The sequence below is a fragment of the Bombina bombina genome, chromosome 2 (genome assembly GCF_027579735.1).
Source record: "Bombina bombina isolate aBomBom1 chromosome 2, aBomBom1.pri, whole genome shotgun sequence".
Lineage (NCBI taxonomy): Eukaryota > Metazoa > Chordata > Amphibia > Anura > Bombinatoridae > Bombina > Bombina bombina.
The window spans coordinates 271446862-271473050 of NC_069500.1; the positions used below are offsets into that span (position 1 = coordinate 271446862).

Genomic DNA, 26189 nt, shown 5'->3' on the forward strand with positions numbered 1-26189 from the left:
TTATGTTATTAACTCCTAATCTGCTGCCCCCTACACCGCCGCCACCTACGTAATGTTATTAACCTCTAATCTGCCGCCCCCTACACCGCCGCCACCTACATTATGTTATTAACCCCTATCCCGCCGCTCCCGGAGCCCACCGCAACTAAATAAAGTTATTAACCCCTAAACCCCTGGCCTCCCACATCACTAGCACTTACTAAACCTATTAACCCCTAAACCTCCAGCCCCCCACATCACCATAAACTAAATTCACCTATTAACCCCTAAACAACCCCTTAACTTTACATTAAATATTAACTCATCCCTATCTTATAATAAATTTAAACTTACCTTTAGATTTAAATTAAACTATATTAAACTAATAATTAATCTACCCTAACTGTTATACTAATTTACATTAAACTATATTAAACTAATAATTAATCTACCCTAACTGTTATACTAATTTACATTAAACTATATTAAACTAATAATTAATCTACCCTAACTGTTATACTAAATTACATTAAACTATATTAAACTAATAATTAACCTACCCTAACTATTATACTAAATGACATTAAACTATATTAAAATAATAATTAATCTACCCTAACCGTTATACTAAAATTACATTAAACTACAAATTAAGTTAACTATATTATATATTTAAATACCTAACCCTACTCAAATATGAGGACTTCTGCTGCTTCGTTGAGGATGGATGTCGGGTCTTCAGAAACTATAAGTGGATCTTCGGGGGTTAGTGTTAGGATTTTGTAAGGGTTTATTGGGTGGGTTTTATTTTTAGATTAGGGTTTGGGCTTTTGAAAAAGAGCTAAATGCCCTTTTAAGGGCAATTGGGAGCTTAGGTTTTTTAGTTAGGTTTTTATTTGGAGGGGTTGGTTGTGTGGGTGGTGGGTTTTACTATTGGGGAGGGTGTTTGTATTTTTTATTTACAGGTAAAAGAGCTGATTTCTTTGGGGCAATGCCCCGCAAAAGGCCCTTTTAAGGGCCATTGGTAGTTTATTGTAGGTTAGGGTTTTTTTTATTTTGGGAGGGCTTTTTTTTCATAGGGCTCTTAGATTAGTTAATTAGTAATTAGTTTAAATCTTTGATAATTTTTTTAAAATTTTGTGTAACTTAGTGTTTATTTTTTTTTTTGTAACTTAGTGTTTGTTATTTTTTGTAACTTAGTTGTTAGTTTTTTGTAACTTTGTAATTTTTAATTGTAGATTTAAATTATTTGAGTAGGGTTAGGTGTTTAAATATATAATTAATTTAATTTGTAGTTTAATGTAATTTTAGTATAACAGTTAGGGTAGATTAATTATTAGTTTAATGTAGTTTAATGTCATTTAGAATAACAGTTGGGGTAGATTAATTATTAGTTTAATATAGTTTAATGTAATTTAGTATAATAGTTAGGGTAGGTTAATTTATAACCAACCTGGAATGATATATTACCTGGTTATTTCTTCTTTAAGTTTACATGGATCCTCTGCATAAAACTTGACTCCAAAGTAAAGGGTGTAGGGAGGGCCAGCTGCAAAACAACATATACAAGAATGCACAACATTAGCGGGAAGGCACAGCTTGCTGCACAATGTAGGTATGTAATGACATTGGCATATACAAGTTACAGTAATGCTAACACGTGTGCTATCATTAAAATGTATGTATGGATAGCATTCATGTCATCATGTATATAAATGTACAGCGGTCTATATAACATAAGTATGCAGTAATGTAGGCTTTGCATGAGCTGTGAGCACAGTCAAGAGTTAGGATGTCCACTTACTGCTGATCAGCTCTTTATGTTCTGAGATTGTCTTTGCAGGATCCAGCCAATACTGTAAAAACAAAATTATACACATTATAAAATGTGTTACCAGAGTGAGACCAGTAGATGATACAGGCTTATATTTAAAGGGACAGTCAACACCAGAATTGTTGTTGTTTTAAAAGATAGATAATTCCTCAATTACCCATTCCCCAGTTTTGCATAACCAACACAAGTATAATAATACATGTTTTACCTCTGTAATTACCTTGTTACTAAGCCTCTGCAGACTGCCCCCTTATTTCAGTTCTTTTGACAGACTTGCATTTTAGCAAATCAGTGTTCACTCCTCTGTAAATTCACGTGCATGAGCTCAATGTTATCTATATGAAATACATGAACTAACGCCCTCTATTGGTGAAAAACTGTCAAAATGCATTTAGATTATAGGTGGCCTTCAAGGTCTAAAATATTAGCATATAAACCTCCTAGGTTTAGCTTTCAACTAAGAATACCAAGAGAAGAAAGCAAAATTGGTGATAAAAGTAAACTGGAAAGTTGTTTAAAATTACATGCCCTATTTGAATCATGAAAGGTTTTTTTGGACTTGTCCCTTTAATTAATGCCATACCTGTTCATGACTGAGTCACTAAAATTGATGTGATGTGAATAAAAAAACAGAATTTATGCTTACCTGATAAATTACTTTCTCCAACGGTGTGTCCGGTCCACGGCGTCATCCTTACTTGTGGGATATTCTCTTCCCCAACAGGAAATGGCAAAGAGTCCCAGCAAAGCTGGTCACATGATCCCTCCTAGGCTCCGCCCACCCCAGTCATTCGACCGACGGACAGGAGGAAATATATATAGGAGAAACCATATGATACCGTGGTGACTGTAGTTAGAGAAAATAATTCATCAGACCTGATTAAAAAACCAGGGCGGGCCGTGGACCGGACACACCGTTGGAGAAAGTAATTTATCAGGTAAGCATAAATTCTGTTTTCTCCAACATTGGTGTGTCCGGTCCACGGCGTCATCCTTACTTGTGGGAACCAATACCAAAGCTTTAGGACACGGATGAAGGGAGGGAGCAAATCAGGTCACCTAAATGGAAGGCACCACGGCTTGCAAAACCTTTCTCCCAAAAATAGCCTCAGAAGAAGCAAAAGTATCAAATTTGTAAAATTTGGCAAAAGTGTGCAGTGAAGACCAAGTCGCTGCCTTACATATCTGGTCAACAGAAGCCTCGTTCTTGAAGGCCCATGTGGAAGCCACAGCCCTAGTGGAGTGAGCTGTGATTCTTTCAGGAGGCTGCCGTCCGGCAGTCTCATAAGCCAATCGGATAATGCTTTTAAGCCAAAAGGAAAGAGAGGTAGAAGTCGCTTTTTGACCTCTCCTTTTACCAGAATAAACAACAAACAAGGAAGATGTTTGTCTGAAATCTTTAGTAGCCTCTAAATAGAATTTTAGAGCACGGACTACGTCCAAATTGTGTAACAAACGTTCCTTCTTTGAAACTGGATTCGGACACAAAGAAGGTACAACTATCTCCTGGTTAATATTTTTGTTGGAAACAACTTTCGGAAGAAAACCAGGCTTAGTACGCAAAACCACCTTATCTGCATGGAACACCAGATAGGGCGGAGAACACTGCAGAGCAGATAACTCTGAAACTCTTCTAGCAGAAGAAATTGCAACCAAAAACAAAACTTTCCAAGATAATAACTTAATATCTACGGAATGTAAGGGTTCAAACGGAACCCCTTGAAGAACTGAAAGAACTAGATTTAGACTCCAGGGAGGAGTCAAAGGTCTGTAAACAGGCTTGATCCTAACCAGAGCCTGAACAAATGCTTGAACATCTGGCACAGCTGCCAGTCTTTTGTGAAGTAAAACAGATAAAGCAGAGATCTGTCCCTTCAGAGAACTTGCAGATAATCCTTTCTCCAAACCTTCTTGTAGAAAGGATAGAATCTTAGGAATTTTTATCTTGTTCCATGGGAATCCTTTAGATTCACACCAACAGATATATTTTTTCCATATTTTATGGTAAATTTTTCTAGTTACAGGCTTTCTAGCCTGAATCAGAGTATCTATTACAGAATCTGAAAACCCACGCTTTGATAAAATCAAGCGTTCAATCTCCAAGCCGTCAGTTGGAGGGAAACCAGATTCGGATGTTCGAATGGACCCTGAACAAGAAGGTCCTGTCTCAAAGGTAGCTTCCATGGTGGAGCCGATGACATATTCACCAGGTCTGCATACCAAGTCCTGCGTGGCCACGCAGGAGCTATCAAGATCACCGAGGCCCTCTCCTGATTGATCCTGGCTACCAGCCTGGGGATGAGAGGAAACGGTGGGAATACATAAGCTAGGTTGAAGGTCCAAGGTGCTACTAGTGCATCTACTAGGGTCGCCTTGGGATCCCTGGATCTGGACCCGTAGCAAGGAACCTTGAAGTTCTGACGAGACGCCATCAGATCCATGTCTGGAATGCCCCATAATTGAGTTATTTGGGCAAAGATTTCCGGATGGAGTTCCCACTCCCCCGGATGGAATGTCTGACGACTCAGAAAATCCGCTTCCCAATTTTCCACTCCTGGGATGTGGATCGCAGACAAGTGGCAGGAGTGATCCTCCGCCCATTGAATTATCTTGGTCACTTCTTTCATCGCCAGGGAAGTCCTTGTTCCCCCCTGATGATTGATATATGCAACGGTCGTCATGTTGTCTGACTGAAACCTTATGAATTTGGCCTTTGCTAGTTGAGGCCAAGCTCTGAGAGCATTGAATATCGCTCTCAGTTCCAGAATGTTTATCGGGAGAAGAGACTCTTCCCGAGACCATAGACCCTGAGCTTTCAGGGATTCCCAGACCGCGTCCCAGCCCACTAGGCTGGCGTCGGTCGTGACAATGACCCACTCTGGTCTGCGGAAGCTCATTCCCTGTGACAGATTGTCCAGGGTCATCCACCAACGGAGTGAATCTCTGGTCATTTGATCTACTTGAATCGTCGGAGACAAGTCTGTATAATCCCCATTCCACTGTCTGAGCATGCACAGTTGTAATGGTCTTAGATGAATTAGTGCAAAAGGAACTATGTCCATTGTTGCAACCATCAATCCTATTACTTCCATGCACTGCGCTATGGAAGGACGAGGAACAGAATGAAGTACTTGACAAGAGCTTAGAAGTTTTGATTTTCTGACCTCTGTCAGAAAAATCCTCATTTCTAAGGAATCTATTATTGTTCCCAAGAAGGGAACTCTTGTTGACGGGGACAGAGAACTTTTTTCTTTGTTCACCTTCCATCCGTGAGATCTGAGAAAGGCTAGGACGATGTCTGTATGAGCCTTTGCTTTTGACAGGGACGACGCTTGAATCAGGATGTCGTCCAAGTAAGGTACTACTGCAATGCCCCTTGGTCTTAGAACCGCTAGAAGGGACCCTAGTACCTTTGTGAAAATCCTTGGAGCAGTGGCTAATCCAAATGGAAGTGCCATAAACTGGTAATGCTTGTCCAGAAAAGCGAACCTTAGGAACTGATGATGTTCCTTGTGGATAGGAATATGTAGGTACGCATCCTTTAAATCCACGGTAGTCATAAATTGATTTTCCTAGATAGTAGGTAGGATCGTTCGAATAGTTTCCATTTTGAACGATGGTACCCTGAGAAATTTGTTTAGGATCTTTAGATCCAAAATTGGTCTGAATGTTCCCTCTTTTTTGGGAACTATGAACAGATTGGAATAAAATCCCATTCCTTGTTCTCTTATTGGAACTGGATGTATCACTCCCATCTTTAACAGGTCTTCTACAAAAAAAAAAAAATGCCTGTCTCTTTATTTGGTTTGAAGATAATTGAGACCTGTGGAACCTTCCCCTTGGGGGTAGTTCCTTGTATTCCAGGAGATAACCTTGAGAAACTATTTCTAGCGCCCAAGGATCCTGAACATCTCTTGCCCAAGCCTGAGCAAAGAGAGAAAGTCTGCCCCCCACTAGATCCGGTCCCGGATCGGGGGCTATCCCTTCATGCTGTTTTGGTAGCAGTGGTAGGCTTCTTGGCCTGCTTACCCTTGTTCCAGCCTTGCATTGGTTTCCAGGCTGGTTTGGGTTGTAAAGTATTACCCTCTTGCTTAGAGGATACAGAATTCTGCGAAAGGGACGAAAATTAGGCTTATTATTAGCCTTAAAAGACCTATCCTGTGGGAGGGCGTGGCCCTTTCCCCCAGTGATGTCTGAAATAATCTCTTTCAAATCAGGTCCAAATAATGTTTTACCTTTGAAAGGAATGTTAAGCAATTTTGTCTTGGAAGACACATCCGCTGACCAAGACTTTAGCCAAAGCACTCTGCGCGCCACGACAGCAAACCCTGAATTTTTCGCCGCTAATCTAGCTAATTGCAAAGCGGCATCTAAAACAAAAGAGTTAGCCAATTTAAGTGCTTGAACTCTGTCCATAACCTCCTCATACGAAGATTCTTTACTGAGCGATTTTTCTAGTTCCTCGAACCAGAAACACGCTGCCGTAGTGACAGGAACAATGCATGAAATTGGTTGTAGAAGGTAACCTTGCTGTACAAAAATCTTTTTAAGCAAACCCTCTAATTTCTTATCCATAGGATCTTTGAAAGCACAACTATCTTCGATAGGAATAGTAGTGCGTTTGTTTAGAGTAGAAACCGCCCCCTCGACCTTGGGGACTGTCTGCCATAAGTCCTTTCTGGGGTCGACTATAGGAAATAATTTCTTAAATATAGGGGGGGGGAACAAAAGGTATGCCGGGCCTTTCCCACTCTTTATTTACTATGTCCGCCACCCGCTTGGGTATAGGAAAAGCGTCGGGGGGCACCGGAACCTCTAGGAACTTGTCCATCTTACATAATTTCTCTGGAATGACCAAATTGTCACAATCATCCAGAGTAGATAACATCTCCTTAAGAAGTGCGCGGAGATGTTCTAATTTAAATTTAAATGTCACAACATCAGGTTCAGCTTGATGAGAAATTTTTCCTGAATCTGAAATTTCTCCATCAGACAAAACCTCCCTCATGGCCCCTTGAGATTGGTGTGAGGGTATGTCAGAACAGTTATCATCAGCGTCCTCTTGCTCTTCAGTGTTTAAAACAGAGCAATCGCGCTTTCTCTGATAAGTAGGCATTTTGGATAAAAGATTTGCTATGGAGTTATCCATTACAGCCGTTAATTGTTGCATGGTAATAAGTATTGGCGCACTAGATGTACTAGGGGCCTCCTGTGTGGGCATAACTGGTGTAGACACAGTAGGGGATGATGTAGTATCATGTTTACTCCCCTCATTTGAGGAATCATCTTGGGCAATTTCATTATCTGTTGCATTACTGTCCTTACTTTGTTTGGACACTATGGCACAATTATCACATAAATTTAAATGGGGAGACACATTGGCTTTCATACATATAGAACACAGTGGCGGATCCAGAGCCTGGTCTCGGGAGGGGCACTTCCAGATTTTTTTGTGGCGGCGGAGACAGAGGGGGGGAGACAGAGGAGAGACACAGAGGGGGGGAGACAGAGGAGAGACACAGAGGGGGGGAGACAGAGGAGAGACACACAGGGGGGGAGACAGAGGAGAGACACACAGGGGGGGAGACAGAGGAGAGACACACAGGGGGGGAGACAGAGGAGAGACACACAGGGGGGGAGACAGAGGAGAGACACACAGGGGGGGAGACAGAGGAGAGACACACAGGGGGGGAGACAGAGGAGAGACACACAGGGGGGGAGACAGAGGAGAGACACACAGGGGGGGAGACAGAGGAGAGACACACAGGGGGGGAGACAGAGGAGAGACACACAGGGGGGGAGACAGAGGAGAGACACACAGGGGGGGAGACAGAGGAGAGACACACAGGGGGGGAGACAGAGGAGAGACACACAGGGGGGGAGACAGAGGAGAGACACACAGGGGGGGAGACAGAGGAGAGACACACAGGGGGGAGATAGAGGGTGGAGACAGAGGAGAGACACACAGGGGGAGACAGACACACAGGGCGGAGCCTCATTTATTGTGCCTTTATTGTATGTATTATATACATATAGACATACAGACACATAGCATACATACACATATACAAATATGATACATTTAGACATACAGACACATAACATACACGCACACATATACATACATATAGACATACAGAAACATAGCATACATACACCCAAACACATATACATACATATAGACATACAGACACATAGCATACATACACACTAACACATACATATAGACATACAGACACATAGCATACATACACCCAAACACATATACATACATATAGACATACAGACACATAGCATACATACACACTAACACATACATATAGACATACAGACACATAGCATACATACACACAAACAGATATACATACATATAGACATACAGACACATAGCATACATACACACTAACACATACATATAGACATACAGACACATAGCATACATACACACAAACACATATACATACATATAGACATACAAACACATAACATACATACACACACATACAAACATAATACATTTAGACATACAGACACATAACATACATACACGCACACATATACATATATATATATATATATACATACAGACACATAGCATACATACACACAAACACATATATACATACATACAGACACAGCATACATACACACATACAGACACATGACATACATACATAAACACAAACACAAACACAGGCTCAGCAAAAAGAAATATAAATACAATTACACAATTTAAGGTAAAAATGTTTTAAAAAACTCAACATGCTCTCTAATGTTGCTATATATATATATATATATATATATATATATATATATATATATATATATATATATATATATATATATATATATATATTTTATTTAATTTTTGTCACACAAAAAAGGACTGTCTGGCTGCTCATTTGGAAAACACATACACTTAAAGTCTCTTCTCAGGGAAAAATGTAAAACAACTGAAGCAAGTATACAAACAAGCAGACTTGCTCTGAGCAGGAAGAGTCCTCAGTCTGAGGCTGGGGATAAGGCTGAGTGTTCACCCATGCACGCAGCACACACATGGGTTTTAACGTAAGATAAAAAACAGACCTGGCAAACAGCTGCATCTGCCGTCTTTTCAGTAGCTCATTTTGTGAAGTGTCAGCGCTCCTGCCTATAAATTATCTGCCCTTAGTGCTGCTGCTGCTTCATGGTAAATACACTATCTGAACCGCGCAAGGGAAAAGAGAAGGGGAGGGGATGGAAGGGAGGGGGAAATTTCCTGTTAGGCAGTTTAAACTTTAAAAGACCGGTGCTGTCAGGCACTGTATATTCTGCAGCACCGCTCTGTGGTAGTTCTGTTATTGTTCTATTTCTGAATCAGAGTAGTAGAAGATCTGTGCTGCGCTCCGGTTTCCCGCCTCAAATGCTTAAAGCCTTAAAACAAAATTACTTTAATAGAGAGCACCCCTTAGAAGTGCAACTTCTAAAAGGCTTTCTCTAAGGACATTTTTTTTATAGTCTGCGGCCCCAATAAATAAAATGAGTACCTTAAAAAGTTCAGTGAGTTGCCGGCTGCTGTCCTGAACGTTCGTTCCTGTCGGCCCGCCTCTGAGGTGAGGTCTCTCTCTTCAGACTTTTTTTCAGCTTGCTGCCTTCAGCCCTGGAGTGGTGGACGGTCCCTGGCTACTCCCACTGACTGTGTGTCTGTCTGCTCTGTCCAGTGTCCACGCACATGATCCCAGGTGCAGTGGCCTGGCTGGCTCAGGCCTGTGACTCCTGTCTGAGGCAAGCTGATGACGCGAAGCACGCAGACGCTCCCAGGCTGAGGCTCCCGCTCCCTCCACTATGTCACGTGGTGGAGCGTGCTGGTGAGAGATGTGACATCATCACAGTGACAGCCGCCGGGCCGGGCCCGCCCCTCACCCACCTGCTGACCCAGCCCATTATAGGAACTGACAGTCACACAGTGAGTGACAGTAACTATACACTGCAGTCAGTTGGTAGTTGCGGAGTCAGAGTGAGGCAGCCGCAGCAGCGGTCGGAGAGGGGGACGGGTTAAGGGGTTACACAACCTTCAACCATATAAGTTTAATAAATAACATTAAAACTTTTACTGTACAGTAATTACACACGGATGCTGCTGCTGCAGCAGTGGGGAGGGTACAAACTTGTATAAGGGGCTGGTGTTTGGAAGTTACCGGGCGGCAATTAGCAATTTCTCGGGGGGGGCAATTGCCCCGTTGCCCCCCCCCTGGATCCGCCACTGATAGAACATAGCTTATCTGATGGTACAGACATGTTAAACAGGCTTAAACTTGTCAACAAAGCACAAAAAACGTTTTAAAATAAAACCGTTACTGTCACTTTAAATTTCAAACTGAAAACACTTTATTACTGAATATGTGAAAAAGTATGAAGGAATTGTTCAAAATTCACCAAAATTTCACCACAGTGTCTTAAAGCATTAAAAGTATTGCACACCAAATTTCAGAGCTTTAACCCTTAAATTAACGGAACCGGAGCCGTTTTTACATTTAACCCCTATACAGTCCCAGAATGAGGCTCTGTCTATAACTAGAAAGGCCCCCATCTGAAAAAGGTGTCCAACACAGTGCCTGCCGTTTTTCTAAACGTTCCCCAAGATTATAATACCAATAATTAGTTAGAATCTGCATAATATGCCTAGTAAAGCAATTGTTTTAGCCCAGAAAAATGTCTACCAGTTTTTAAGCCCTTTTTGAAGCCCTTTATTCTTTTATGTTTAACTAAGAAAATGGCTTACCGGTCCCCATGAGGGGAAATGACAGCCTTCCAGCATTACATGGTCTTGTTAGAAATATGGCTAGTCATACCTTAAGCAGAAAAGACTGCTAACTGTTTCCCCCAACTGAAGTTACTTCATCTCAACAGTCCTGTGTGGAAACAGCAATCGATTTTAGTTACTGTCTGCTAAAAATCATCTTCCTCTTACAAACAGAAATCTTCATCCTTTTCTGTTTCAGAGTAAATAGTACATACCAGCACTATTTTAAAATAACAAACACTTGATAGAAGAATAAAACTACATTTAAACACCAAAAAACTCTTAACCATCTCCGTGGAGATGTTGCCTGTGCAACGGCAAAGAGAATGACTGGGGTGGGCGGAGCCTAGGAGGGATCATGTGACCAGCTTTGCTGGGACTCTTTGCCATTTCCTGTTGGGGAAGAGAATATCCCACAAGTAAGGATGACGCCGTGGACCGGACACACCAATGTTGGAGAAAATTATATTTTTATTTAGGGACTTGGTGTACAGCTGCTATTTTTTCTTTTTTATGGAGGCTTATATCAGTTTGGTTCACTGCTGCGGGTGGCACCTTACTATGCACCAGAAAGTCAGCGACTGACATCATAGCCTCACGACGGACCAACTTGGGGTAAGCTGCCCATACATCAACTAGCGCTGCGGAATCTGTTGGCGCTCTACAAATAACTGATAATAATAATAACTAACTAAAAATAAATAGATTCCCCTATCAATGTGTCATTAAACATTTGAATCAACTTTCCTTTTTTTTTCTTTGCTTTATCTAAAAGATGGCATTTCAAAATGTATTGCAGTTTTTTTTTTCTTCAAAAGTGTATGTTCCTATCCTGAGTGTTTTCTTGTCATACGCTCATAGGTGTGTCTCTCTGCAGAGGCAGCTGTACTTCCCAGTCAGTGAGGATTAATAGGAGGTACACAGCAGATACTACAGTATTAGTTTTAATTTACATTTAAACGGCTTTAGCCTAACATCATTTTAGACATACTGACAGGGATTATTTGAGGATATCAGTATGTTTAATACCTATTTACTAGCTGCACTATAAAGTAATACTTATGGACGCCAATACTCTTGCATTTAAATGTAAAAGTAACACTTTTTTTCTTTTATTTATATTTGCAATATTTCCCAGTGTAGCTCATTTGGGGCTACATTATAAGTGGAGTGCAAAATATATTGCTTCAGCTCCACTTAATAATACCAGCGCATGTAGGTGCGATCTCACATTCGCATTGCATGAAAGAAAGAGCGCTTCTATAGGCTCCAATGGGAGCCTCGTTCTCATGTCGTCAGATACAGCGTGAGAATCTAGCAAAGCAAAGGGTGTAAGACGCGCAGCAATGGGCAGCAAATTTAAATATATATGTATATGATTATATAAGAAAATAGAATAAACTCCAATAAAAGGTACAATCAATATTTGCAGAAGAATGCCATGCACAGCCTTAATGTGAAATGTAAACGGTAAAACATTTATTGGTATGCATTTAAAAGAACAACTCACGGAGTAGCGGTAAAGCTGATGCCGTCATCTGACGCGTTTTGCGCGAATCTCGCGCTTTCTCAAAGATAGGCTATCTTTGAGAAAGCGTGAGATTTGCGCGAAATGCGGCAGATGACGTCATCAGCTTTACCGCTACTCTGTGAGTTGTTCTTTTAAATGCATACCAATAAATGTTTTACTTTTCACATTAAGGCTGTTCATGGTATTCTTCTGCAAATATTGATTGTACCTTTTATTGGAGTTCATTCTATTTTCTTATCTATACCACTGCCTATACGTACCTGTGGGTTGGAGGAGACTACTGGGTCTCACAGTGAGTCTTTTTGGTGTGGAGTGACGAAACAAGTTGCTTTTTGCTTTAGTTATAATTTTAACTTATCCTTTTTCATGCAAACAAATACTTTCACATGTTTAATTGAGCAATTAAACTGCTATTGTATGTTTCTTTAACATTCTTGAGCAACCTCTCAATGCTAAAAAGACTTTACTAATGAGAGTGGTAAAAGCTGCAAATGTGAAATTAATTTGCATTAAGACAATTTCAAAACACCATAAAAATATGAATCAACATATATGAAAATGGATCTTAAAGGGACAGGCAACATCAAAATTGTTATTTTTTAAAAAGATAGATAACGACTTTGCTACACAATCCCCAGCTTTGCACAACCAACATTGTTATATTAATATACTTTATAACATTTAAACCTCTAAATATCTGCCTGTTTCTAAGACACTACAGACAGCCTCCTAATCCCATGCTATTTTATTTGCTTTTCACAACAGAAGACTGCTAGTTCATGTGGGCCATATAAATAACATTGTGTTCACGCCGAGAAGTTATTTAAGAGTTAGCAAAACACAGTACTAAATGCAAGTCAATAGATAATAAATAAATAAAAAGTCATGTGATCAGGGGGCTGTCAGAAGATGCTTAGATACAAGGTAATCACAGAGGTAAAAAGTGTATTAATATAACTGTTAGTTATGCAAAACTGGGGAATGGGTAATAAAGGGATTATCTATCTTTTAAAACAATAAAAATTATATTGTAGACTGTCCCTTTAAAGTAAAGTATATCAATCATCATTTTATTTTATTTTTTTCATTCTATTCAGTGTGTAAATGGCATTTATACTTAAGATCAATGAAATGAAAGATTTTGTGTTTTTTGCTAAAACTAACTGTACGTTTCTTAAAGACTTCCCACATAGAGGAGTAGGATGAAGCCTGACATAATTGCCTAGATCGCTAAGCTCTGTGCTTATCATGTTTTCAGACTCTCATCATGTGTTATAATTGTCCACTCTTCCTTTCAATCATTATCTTTCTGCAGAATATTAGCACTATAGAAAAAAACATGAGCTCTAACCTGTGAAAAATGAAGTGTCGGACAGATTTAGACATTTTTTTGTAGGTAAAGAAATTTGATAATGGTACCAAATGTAGTTCAAGCCGCTAATTAAACCATCTATATAAATCAGCCAACAAACGATAATAAAGGGCCCTTTGTATGATGCCATTAAACCCGCTGTAACTATAGCTCTAATAAAACAGTATGTTTATTGCTAGTAATTAATGTTTACTGTTAGTAATGATAAACATTTACAATGGTTTAAAAGCATTGCAGGTTTGCATTGACACTACTTGTTCACCAACAAGGCATCTAATTGCCTGTACCACCTGCTTGATTTGAAGAAGAAAACAAACAATAAATAAGGCTTTGGAAGGCGGGGCTGGCAGTGAGACCTGTAAGCAAACACCAGAGGGAATACAAATATATACCTTTTAACAGTGACAGCCTAATGCCATACACACATTGTTAGTTCTGCTAAGGGTTGTATGTAGCCCTCGGCCACCAGTTGGCCATCCTTGCCGTATACGATGATTCATGACGAAGGAATGGGCCCCTGGTCAATGCAACCCGGCAATACTTTAAAAGTACTCAAAAAAGTTTCTATATATAGTTATAAAGTCTCTTATCTATTGTAGTTTTTTATGGCATTTCATAGCATTGTTCAGTTAGACACATAGAGCCATCTGAGCTGGGCCACATTACCGTATCAACCTTCATAAATTACTATGTGTCTCTGAGTTAATTTATTTGCCTGTGGCACTTCAATCATAAAAATACAATCTAGCTGAATTTGCTTGGGTGAAAACAGAATTTATGTTTACCTGATAAATTACTTTCTCCAACGGTGTGTCCGGTCCACAGCGTCATCCTTACTTGTGGGATATTCTCTTCCCCAACAGGAAATGGCAAAGAGCCCAGCAAAGCTGGTCACATGATCCCTCCTAGGCTCCGCCTTCCCCAGTCATTCGACCGACGTAAAGGAGGAATATTTGCATAGGAGAAACCATATGATACCGTGGTGACTGTAGTTAAAGAAAATAAATTATCAGACCTGATTAAAAAACCAGGGCGGGCCGTGGACCGGACACACCGTTGGAGAAAGTAATTTATCAGGTAAACATAAATTCTGTTTTCTCCAACATAGGTGTGTCCGGTCCACGGCGTCATCCTTACTTGTGGGAACCAATACCAAAGCTTTAGGACACGGATGAAGGGAGGGAGCAAATCAGGTCACCTAGATGGAAGGCACCACGGCTTGCAAAACCTTTCTCCCAAAAATAGCCTCAGAAGAAGCAAAAGTATCAAACTTGTAAAATTTAGTAAAAGTGTGCAGTGAAGACCAAGTCGCTGCCTTACATATCTGATCAACAGAAGCCTCGTTCTTGAAGGCCCATGTGGAAGCCACAGCCCTAGTGGAATGAGCTGTGATTCTTTCAGGAGGCTGCCGTCCGGCAGTCTCATAAGCCAATCTGATGATGCTTTTAATCCAAAAAGAGAGAGAGGTAGAAGTTGCTTTTTGACCTCTCCTTTTACCAGAATAAACAACAAACAAGGAAGATGTTTGTCTAAAATCCTTTGTAGCATCTAAATAGAATTTTAGAGCACGAACAACATCCAAATTGTGCAACAAACGTTCCTTCTTTGAAACTGGATTCGGACACAAAGAAGGCACGACTATCTCCTGGTTAATGTTTTTGTTAGAAACAACTTTTGGAAGAAAACCAGGTTTAGTACGTAAAACCACCTTATCTGCATGGAACACCAGATAAGGAGGAGAACACTGCAGAGCAGATAATTCTGAAACTCTTCTAGCAGAAGAAATTGCAACCAAAAACAAAACTTTCCAAGATAATAACTTAATTTCAACGGAATGTAAGGGTTCAAACGGAACCCCCTGAAGAACTGAAAGAACTAAATTGAGACTCCAAGGAGGAGTCAAAGGTTTGTAAACAGGCTTGATTCTAACCAGAGCCTGAACAAAGGCTTGAACATCTGGCACAGCTGCCAGCTTTTTGTGAAGTAACACAGACAAGGCAGAAATCTGTCCCTTCAAGGAACTTGCAGATAATCCTTTCTCCAAACCTTCTTGAAGAAAGGATAGAATCTTAGGAATGTTTACCTTGTCCCAAGGGAATCCTTTAGATTCACACCAACAGATATATTTTTTCCATATTTTGTGGTAAATTTTTCTAGTTACAGGCTTTCTGGCCTGAACAAGAGTATCAATGACAGAATCTGAGAACCCTCGCTTTGATAAGATCAAGCGTTCAATCTCCAAGCAGTCAGTTGGAGTGAGACCAGATTCGGATGTTCGAACGGACCTTGAACAAGAAGGTCTCGTCTCAAAGGTAGCTTCCATGGTGGAGCCGATGACATATTCACCAGGTCTGCATACCAAGTCCTGCGTGGCCACGCAGGAGCTATCAAGATCACCGATGCCCTCTCCTGATTGATCCTGGCTACCAGCCTGGGGATGAGAGGAAACGGCGGGAATACATAAGCTAGTTTGAAGGTCCAAGGTGCTACTAGTGCATCTACTAGAGTCGCCTTGGGATCCCTGGATCTGGACCTGTAGCAAGGAACCTTGAAGTTCTGACGAGAGGCCATCAGATCCATGTCTGGAATGCCCCACAATTGAGTAATTTGGGCAAAGATTTCCGGATGGAGTTCCCACTCCCCCGGATGAAATGTCTGACGACTCAGAAAATCCGCTTCCCAATTTTCCACTCCTGGGATGTGGATTGCAGACAAGTGGCAGGAGTGAGTCTCCGCCCATTGAATGATTTTGGTCACTTCTTCCATCGCCAGGGAACTCCTTGTTCCCCCCTGATGGTTGATGTACGCAACAGTCGTCATGTTGTCTGATTGAAACCGTATGAACTTGGCCTTTGCTAGCTGAGGCCAAGCCTTGAGAGCATTGAATATCGCTCTCAGTTCCAGAATATTTATCGGGAGAAGAGATTCTTCCCGAGACCAAAGACCCTGAGCTTTCAGGGGTCCCCAGACCGCGCCCCAGCCCACCAGACTGGCGTCGGTCGTGACAATGACCCACTCTGGTCTGCGGAAGCTCATCCCCTGTGACAGGTTGTCCAGGGACAGCCACCAACGGAGTGAATCTCTGGTCCTCTGATCTACTTGTATCGTCGGAGACAAGTCTGTATAGTCCCCATTCCACTGACTGAGCATGCACAGTTGTAATGGTCTTAGATGAATTCGCGCAAAAGGAACTATGTCCATTGCCGCTACCATCAAACCTATTACTTCCATGCACTGCGCTATGGAAGGAAGAGGAACAGAATGAAGTATTTGACAAGAGTTTAGAAGTTTTGATTTTCTGGCCTCTGTCAGAAAAATCCTCATTTCTAAGGAGTCTATTATTGTTCCCAAGAAGGGAACCCTTGTTGACGGAGATAGAGAACTTTTTTCTACGTTCACTTTCCACCCGTGAGATCTGAGAAAGGCCAGGACAATGTCCGTGTGAGCCTTTGCTTGAGGAAGGGACGACGCTTGAATCAGAATGTCGTCCAAGTAAGGTACTACTGCAATGCCCCTTGGTCTTAGCACCGCTAGAAGGGACCCTAGTACCTTTGTGAAAATCCTTGGAGCAGTGGCTAATCCGAACGGAAGTGCCACAAACTGGTAATGCTTGTCCAGGAATGCGAACCTTAGGAACCGATGATGTTCCTTGTGGATAGGAATATGTAGATACGCATCCTTTAAATCCACCGTGGTCATGAATTGACCTTCCTGGATGGAAGGAAGAATTGTTCGAATGGTTTCCATTTTGAACGATGGAACCTTGAGAAACTTGTTTAGGATCTTGAGATCTAAGATTGGTCTGAATGTTCCCTCTTTTTTGGGAACTACGAACAGATTGGAGTAGAACCCCATCCCTTGTTCTCCTAAAGGAACAGGATGAATCACTCCCATTTTTAACAGGTCTTCTACACAATGTAAGAATGCCTGTCTTTTTATGTGGTCTGAAGACAATTGAGACCTGTGGAACCTCCCCCTTGGGTGAAGCCCCTTGAATTCCAGAAGATAACCTTGGGAGACTATTTCTAGTGCCCAAGGATCCAGAACATCTCTTGCCCAAGCCTGAGCGAAGAGAGAGAGTCTGCCCCCCACCAGATCCGGTCCCGGATCGGGGGCCAACATCTCATGCTGTCTTGGTAGCAGTGGCAGGTTTCTTGGCCTGCTTTCCTTTGTTCCAGCCTTGCATTGGTCTCCAGGCTGGCTTGGCTTGAGAAGTATTACTCTCTTGCTTAGAGGACACAGCACTTGGGGCTGGTCCGTTTCTGCGAAAGGGACGAAAATTAGGTTTATTTTTGGCCTTGAAAGACCTATCCTGAGGAAGGGCGTGGCCCTTGCCCCCAGTGATATCAGAGATAATCTCTTTCAAGTCAGGGCCAAACAGCGTTTTCCCCTTGAAAGGAATGTTAAGCAATTTGTTCTTGGAAGACGCATCCGCTGACCAAGATTTTAACCAAAGCGCTCTGCGCGCCACAATAGCAAAACCAGAATTTTTCGCCGCTAACCTAGCCAATTGCAAAGTGGCGTCTAGGGTGAAAGAATTAGCCAATTTGAGAGCATGAATTCTGTCCATAATCTCCTCATAAGAAGAAGAATTATTATTGAGCGCCTTTTCTAGCTCATCGAACCAGAAACACGCTGCTGTAGTGACAGGAACAATGCATGAAATTGGTTGTAGAAGGTAACCTTGCTGAACAAACATCTTTTTAAGCAAACCTTCTAATTTTTTATCCATAGGATCTTTGAAAGCACAACTATCTTCTATGGGTATAGTGGTGCGTTTGTTTAGAGTAGAAACCGCCCCCTCGACCTTGGGGACTGTCTGCCATAAGTCCTTTCTGGGGTCGACCATAGGAAACAATTTTTTAAATATGGGGGGAGGGACGAAAGGTATACCGGGCCTTTCCCATTCTTTATTTACAATGTCCGCCACCCGCTTGGGTATAGGAAAAGCTTCGGGGGGCCCCGGGACCTCTAGGAACTTGTCCATTTTACATAGTTTCTCTGGAATGACCAAATTCTCACAATCATCCAGAGTGGATAACACCTCCTTAAGCAGAGCGCGGAGATGTTCCAATTTAAATTTAAATGTAATCACATCAGGTTCAGCTTGTTGAGAAATTTTCCCTGAATCTGAAATTTCTCCCTCAGACAAAACCTCCCTGGCCCCCTCAGACTGGTGTAGGGGCCCTTCAGAACCAATATCATCAGCGTCCTCATGCTCTTCAGTATTTTCTAAAACAGAGCAGTCGCGCTTTCGCTGATAAGTGGGCATTTTGGCTAAAATGTTTTTGATAGAATTATCCATTACAGCCGTTAATTGTTGCATAGTAAGGAGTATTGGCGCGCTAGATGTACTAGGGGCCTCCTGTGTGGGCAAGACTGGTGTAGACGAAGGAGGGGATGATGCAGTACCATGCTTACTCCCCTCACTTGAGGAATCATCTTGGGCATCATTTTCTCTAAATTTTGTGTCACATAAATCACATCTATTTAAATGAGAAGGAACCTTGGCTTCCCCACATTCAGAACACAGTCTATCTGGTAGTTCAGACATGTTAAACAGGCAAAAACTTGATAACAAAGTACAAAAAACGTTTTAAAATAAACCGTTACTGTCACTTTAAATTTTAAACTGAACACACTTTATTACTGCAATTGCGAAAAAGTATGAAGGAATTGTTCAAAATTCACCAAAATTTCACCCCAGTGTCTTAAAGCCTTAAAAGTATTGCACACCAAATTTGGAAGCTTTAACCCTTAAAATAACGGAACCGGAGCCGTTTTTATATTTAACCCCTTTACAGTCCCTGGTATCTGCTTTGCTGAGACCCAACCAAGCCCAAAGGGGAATACGATACCAAATGACGCCTTCAGAAAGTCTTTTCTATGTATCAGAGCTCCACACACATGCATCTGCATGTCATGCTTCTCAAAAACAAGTGCGCAATAGAGGCGCGAAAATGAGACTCTGCCTATGATTAGGGAAAGCCCCTAGAGAATAAGGTGTCCAATACAGTGCCTGCCGGTTATTTTACATAATTCCCAAGATTAAAATAATTCCTCAAGGCTATGGAGTATAAAATATGTTTATATATAAATCGATTTAGCCCAGAAAATGTCTACAGTCTTAAAAAGCCCTTGTGAAGCCCTTTTTTTCTTTCTGTAATAAAAATGGCTTACCGGATCCCATAGGGAAAATGACAGCTTCCAGCATTACATCGTCTTGTTAGAATGTGTCATACCTCAAGCAGCAAAAGTCTGCTCACTGTTCCCCCAACTGAAGTTAATTCCTCTCAACAGTCCTGTGTGGAAACAGCCATCGATTTTAGTAACGGTTGCTAAAATCATTTTCCTCTTACAAACAGAAATCTTCATCTCTTTTCTGTTTCAGAGTAAATAGTACATACCAGCACTATTTTAAAATAACAAACTCTTGATTGAATAATAAAAACTACAGTTAAACACTAAAAAACTCTAAGCCATCTCCGTGGAGATGTTGCCTGTACAACGGCAAAGAGAATGACTGGGGAAGGCGGAGCCTAGGAGGGATCATGTGACCAGCTTTGCTGGGCTCTTTGCCATTTCCTGTTGGGGAAGAGAATATCCCACAAGTAAGGATGACGCCGTGGACCGGACACACCTATGTTGGAGAAATGCTATTCTTTTATGTTAGATGGTCTCAGTTCTATAAAACTCAGCAAGCTGAGGCAGAGTTCTTTTGTTCCTATTACATAAAACTAATTCCTCTGATGCAACTTCAGAGGTGTAAATTGGCTAATACGGAAAACAACAGAAAAAAAAAATCAGACATTATGTTGCTTACTACATGAATTGGAGCTTTTCTCTAACTGCAATAATGGAAAGCTGGAATGCGTGTATCTGAAATGTGTATAGCGTATATCATTAATCTGATTAGAATATCTGCTGGTCAGCAAACATCTGAAGGGTCTATCTGCTGGAGGCCATGAGCCTGGTTATTCTATCTGGTCAAAGAGCATACATATGAAGGGCCTATCTGCTTGAGAGCTCAAACCTAAAAGGCCTATCCAAGTGCATGAACCTGAATAGCCTATCTGTAGGGAAGCACCAAGCTGAAGGGCCTAGTTGTAGAGCTGCACAAACAGGAAGATTCTATATATGCTGGACAGCCTGAACCTGAAGGGTGTATATGCTAGCAGATGTTACTAAGAAGAGCCTATCTGCCGAGCAGCAGACACATGTAGGAGGTAGAGAGGATGAGCCTGAAGAGCCTATCTGCCGCGTAGAACAAACTTGAAGAGAATATCTGCTGCATAGGATGAACCTGAAAAGCCTAGCTACTGGGTTGCACAAACCTAAATGGACTATCTGCTGCATAGGATGAACCTGAAGAGCCTAGCTACTGGGTAGCACAAACCTAAAGGGACTATCTGCTGCACAGGATGAACCTGAAGAACCTAGTTACTGGGTAGCACAAACCTAAATGGATTAACTACTGCATAGGATGAACCTGAAGAGCATAGGTACTCGGTAGCACAAACCTAAAGGGACTAACTGCTGCACAGGATGAACCTGAAAAGCCTAGGTACTGGGTAGCACAAACCTACAGGGACTATCTGCTGCACAGGATGAACCGGAAGAGCCTAGCTGCTTGTTAGCACACATTTGATGGGACTTTCTGCTGCACAGGTTGAACCTGAAGAGCCTAGCTGCTTGTTAGCAGACATTTGATGGGACTTTCTGCTGCACAGGTTGAACCTGAAGAGCCTAGCTGCTTGTTAGCACACATTTGATGGGACTTTCTGCTGCACAGGTTGAACCTGAAGAGCCTAGCTGCTTGTTAGCACACATTTGATGGGACTTTCTGCTGCACAGGTTGAACCTGAAGAGCCTAGCTGCTTGTTAGCACACATTTGATGGGATTTTCTGCTGCACAGGTTGAACCTGAAGATCCTAGCTGCTTGTTAGCACACATTTGATGGGACTTTCTGCTGCACAGGTTGAACCTGAAGAGCCAGCTGCTGGTTAGCACAAATTTGATGGGACTTTCTGCTGCACAGGATGAACTGAAGAGCCTAGCTGCTGGGTAGCACAAACATGTAAATGAGTAGAATCCTGATAAACTGCTTGTTTCTGAACAGCCTGTATGCTGAACAGATTTAATATGAAGAACAAATTTGCTCAGTAGTATAAACTAGAAGGCCTCTTTGCTAGAATAAATGTCAGATAAAGGCTTGTTTTTTTCTTTACAGAATGATTCAGAAAGAATCCAGAGTTAAAAAGACATACATGATGATGGGCCTATTTAATGGATACATGAAAGAAAAAGTTCCCACCTAGAATCATATCTGGCTCTGGATTTCTTGAAATGAAAAGGCTTCTCCTCTTGAACAGTATGATTGGTACGAACATTCCAACAGAATGAAAGTGTAAAGGATAATAGAAAGAGCATTTACAGAGTCGCTTCACCCCAGATACTACAGGCCTCAGCAAAGCTCCTTGTAGTCTCATGGTATTTTATTCATGTCTCAGATTTAACTTTATTTTAATAAGGATGCCGGATTATAATGAGCTAATGCAATGAAGTCACTCAATGTCAGAAAAGAATAGACTATTAGAACTAAAAATAAGAATTTCTAGACATTTAATTAACAACTTAATTTTCTGGAAACACTTTTTAATAACTGCAAAGTAGCTTGAAATCTTAAAACTAGACACACTGGTTACACTACAACTTGATTCTTTCCCTTGAGGTAACAGAAAGACGCACTTTCTTATGTAACTGATATCCTATATCAGAATTACTAGAATTTATGAATAATAAATACACCCTAAGGACACAGTAGCATGAATTACAACTTTATGGGATGTCTGGTCATGTTTAAATGCCAAGAAACTACTGTGCCACCAAATCTTTAGTTATTAATGTAGGTGTATAAACTTGTCAGGCTTTTAATTTCCTCTCTTGCATACAACAACACACACCCTGAAGAAACAAATACCGGATCATGAAAAAGGCATTTTACTATGAAACTAACCATGTTTATCTTGTCATCCAAACATAAATGACTTTCTCTAAATGAGTTTAGCAATGTTGTATTCTGTCAACAAGACTAGGCAGATAAATCTGTGTGTGAACAAAAGTTTGACAGATCAAATATTTGTCCCATACTGTATGTTGTATATGTGCATATGTATCTAGCAGTTAAAGGGATAGGAAAATCCAAATTAAACTTGCATGATTCACATAGAGCATGTCATTTTAAGACACTTTTAAATTCACTTCTATTTTAAAATGTGCTTCGTTCTCTTAGTATCCCTTGTTAAAAAAATAAATATGCACATATCATGCACTAGTGGGAGCTGCTGCTAATTGGTGCCTGCACACATTTGTCTCTTGTGATTGGCTAAATAGATATTTTCAGCTTCCTGTCAGTAGTGCAATGCTGTCCCTTCAGCAATGGATAACAAGAGAATGAAGAAAATTTGATAATATAATTAAATTGGGAAGTTTAAAATTGTATGTTCTATCTGAATCATAAAAGAAAATTTTGGGGTTTACTATCCCTTTAAGGAGTTCTTAACCTAATTTGCACCAACAGGATTTGACAAAACTAATAACATTAGCTGGAACTTCAGGAACCAACAAAGTGCACATTCTTTGTGAGGCAAAATAATACTTAAAGGGACAGTAAAGTCATACTTAAACTTTCATGATTCTAAAAATGTTGCATTTTACTTCTATTATCTAAATTGCTCCATTCCTCTGGTATCCTTTGTTGAAAAGCATACCTAAGTAGAATCAGAAGCAGCAATGAACTACTGGCAAGCTGTTGATTGGTGGCTGCACATATTGCTCTTGAAAAAAAACAGAATTTATGTTTACCTGATAAATTTCTTTCTCCAACGGTGTGTCCGGTCCACGGCGTCATCCTTACTTGTGGGATATTCTCTTCCCCAACAGGAAATGGCAAAGAGCCCAGCAAAGCTGGTCACATGATCCCTCCTAGGCTCCGCCTACCCCAGTCATTCGACCGACGTTAAGGAGGAATATTTGCATAGGAGAAACCATATGGTACCGTGGTGACTGTAGTTAAAGAAAATAAAATATCAGACCTGATTAAAAAAACCAGGGCGGGCCGTGGACCGGACACACCGTTGGAGAAAGAAATTTATCAGGTAAACATAAATTCTGTTTTCTCCAACATAGGTGTGTCCGGTCCACGGCGTCATCCTTACTTGTGGGAACCAATACCAAAGCTTTAGGACACGGATGAAGGGAGGGAGCAAATCAGGTCACCTAAATGGAAGGCACCACGGCTTGCAAAACCTTTCTCCCAAAAATAGCCTCAGAAGAAGCAAAAGTATCAAACTTGTAAAATTTGGTAAAAGTGTGCAGTGAAGACCAAGTCGCTGCCCTACATATCTGATCAACAGAAGCCTCGTTCTTGAAGGCCCATGTGGAAGCCACAGCCCTAGTGGAATGAGCTGTGATTCTTTCGGGAGGCTGCCGTCCGGCAGTCTCGTAAGCCAATCTGATGATGCTTTTAATCCAAAAAGAGAGAGAGGTAGAAGTTGCTTTTTGACCTCTCCTTTTACCTGAATAAACAACAAACAAGGAAGATGTTTGTCTAAAATCCTTTGTAGCATCTAAATAGAATTTTAGAGCGCGAACAACATCCAAATTGTGCAACAAACGTTCCTTCTTTGAAACGGAATGTAAGGGTTCAAACGGAACCCCCTGAAGAACTGAAAGAACTAAATTGAGACTCCAAGGAGGAGTCAAAGGTTTGTAAACAGGCTTGATTCTAACCAGAGCCTGAACAAAGGCTTGAACATCTGGCACAGCTGCCAGCTTTTTGTGAAGTAATACCGACAAGGCAGAAATCTGTCCCTTCAGGGAACTTGCAGATAATCCTTTTTCCAATCCTTCTTGAAGGAAGGATAGAATCCTAGGAATCTTAACCTTGTCCCAAGGGAATCCTTTAGATTCACACCAACAGATATATTTTTTCCAAATTTTGTGGTAAATCTTTCTAGTCACAGGCTTTCTGGCCTGAACAAGAGTATCGATCACAGAATCTGAGAATCCTCGCTTCGATAAAATCAAGCGTTCAATCTCCAAGCAGTCAGCTGGAGTGAAACCAGATTCGGATGTTCGAACGGACCCTGAACAAGAAGGTCTCGTCTCAAAGGTAGCTTCCAAGGTGGAGCCGATGACATATTCACCAGATCTGCATACCAAGTCCTGCGTGGCCACGCAGGAGCTATCAAGATCACCGACGCCCTCTCCTGCTTGATCCTGGCTATCAGCCTGGGAATGAGAGGAAATGGCGGGAACACATAAGCTAGATTGAAGGTCCAAGGTGCTACTAGTGCATCCACTAGAGCCGCCTTGGGATCCCTGGATCTGGCCCCGTAGCAAGGAACTTTGAAGTTCTGACGAGAGGCCATCAGATCCATGTCTGGAATGCCCCACAGGTGAGTGACTTGGGCAAAGATTTCCGGATGGAGTTCCCACTCCCCCGGATGCAATGTCTGACGACTCAGAAAATCCGCTTCCCAATTTTCCACTCCTGGGATGTGGATAGCAGACAGGTGGCAGGAGTGAGACTCCGCCCAAAGAATAATTTTGGTTACTTCTTCCATCGCTAGGGAACTCCTTGTTCCCCCCTGATGGTTGATGTACGCAACAGTCGTCATGTTGTCTGATTGAAACCGTATGAACCTGGTCCTCGCAAGCTGGGGCCAGGCCTGGAGAGCATTGAATATCGCTCTCAGTTCCAGAATATTTATCGGTAGAAGAGATTCTTCCCGAGACCAAAGACCCTGAGCTTTCAGGGATCCCCAGACCGCGCCCCAGCCTATCAGACTGGCGTCGGTCGTGACAATGACCCACTCTGGTCTGTGGAACATCATCCCTTGAGACAGATTGTCCAGGGACAGCCACCAACGGAGTGAGTCTCTGGTCCTCTGATTTACTTGTATCTTCGGAGACAAGTCTGTATAGTCCCCATTCCACTGACTGAGCATGCACAGTTGTAATGGTCTTAGATGAATGCGCGCAAAAGGAACTATGTCCATCGCCGCCACCATCAACCCGATCACTTCCATGCACTGAGCTATGGAAGGAAGAGGAACGGAATGAAGTATCCGACAAGAGTCCAGAAGCTTTGTTTTTCTGGCTTCTGTTAGAAAGATCCTCATTTGCAAGGAGTCTATAATTGTTCCCAAGAAGGGAACCCTTGTTGACGGGGATAGAGAACTCTTTTCCACGTTCACTTTCCAGCCGTGAGATCTGAGAAAGGCCAGGACAATGTCCGTGCGAGCCTTTGCTTGAGGAAGGGACGACGCTTGAATCAAAATGTCGTCCAGGTAAGGTACTACTGCAATGCCCCTTGGTCTTAGCACCGCTAGAAGGGACCCTAGTACCTTTGTGAAAATCCTTGGAGCAGTGGCTAATCCGAAAGGAAGCGCCACGAACTGGTAATGTTTGTCCAGAAATGCAAACCTTAGGAACCGATGATGTTCCTTGTGGATAGGAATATGTAGATACGCATCCTTTAAATCCACCGTGGTCATGAATTGACCTTCCTGGATGGAAGGAAGGATAGTTCGAATGGTTTCCATCTTGAACGATGGGACCTTGAGAAATTTGTTTAAGATCTTGAGATCTAGGATTGGTCTGAACGTTCCCTCTTTTTTGGGAACT

General features: G+C 41.6%; 1 protein-coding gene across 2 annotated transcripts in view; it reads right to left on the reverse strand.

Moving 5' to 3' along the window:
* Positions 1-26189, reverse strand: part of EPB41L4A (erythrocyte membrane protein band 4.1 like 4A) — a 635814-nt gene that overhangs the window by 366010 nt on the left and 243615 nt on the right. For both annotated transcript variants that reach the window (XM_053701541.1, XM_053701542.1), the window contains exons 3-4: positions 1784-1835; positions 1450-1528 (exon numbers count right to left, since the gene is read on the reverse strand). In XM_053701541.1, coding sequence (XP_053557516.1) covers positions 1450-1528; positions 1784-1835 — 131 coding nt within the window. The remainder of the gene's footprint in view (positions 1-1449; positions 1529-1783; positions 1836-26189) is intronic.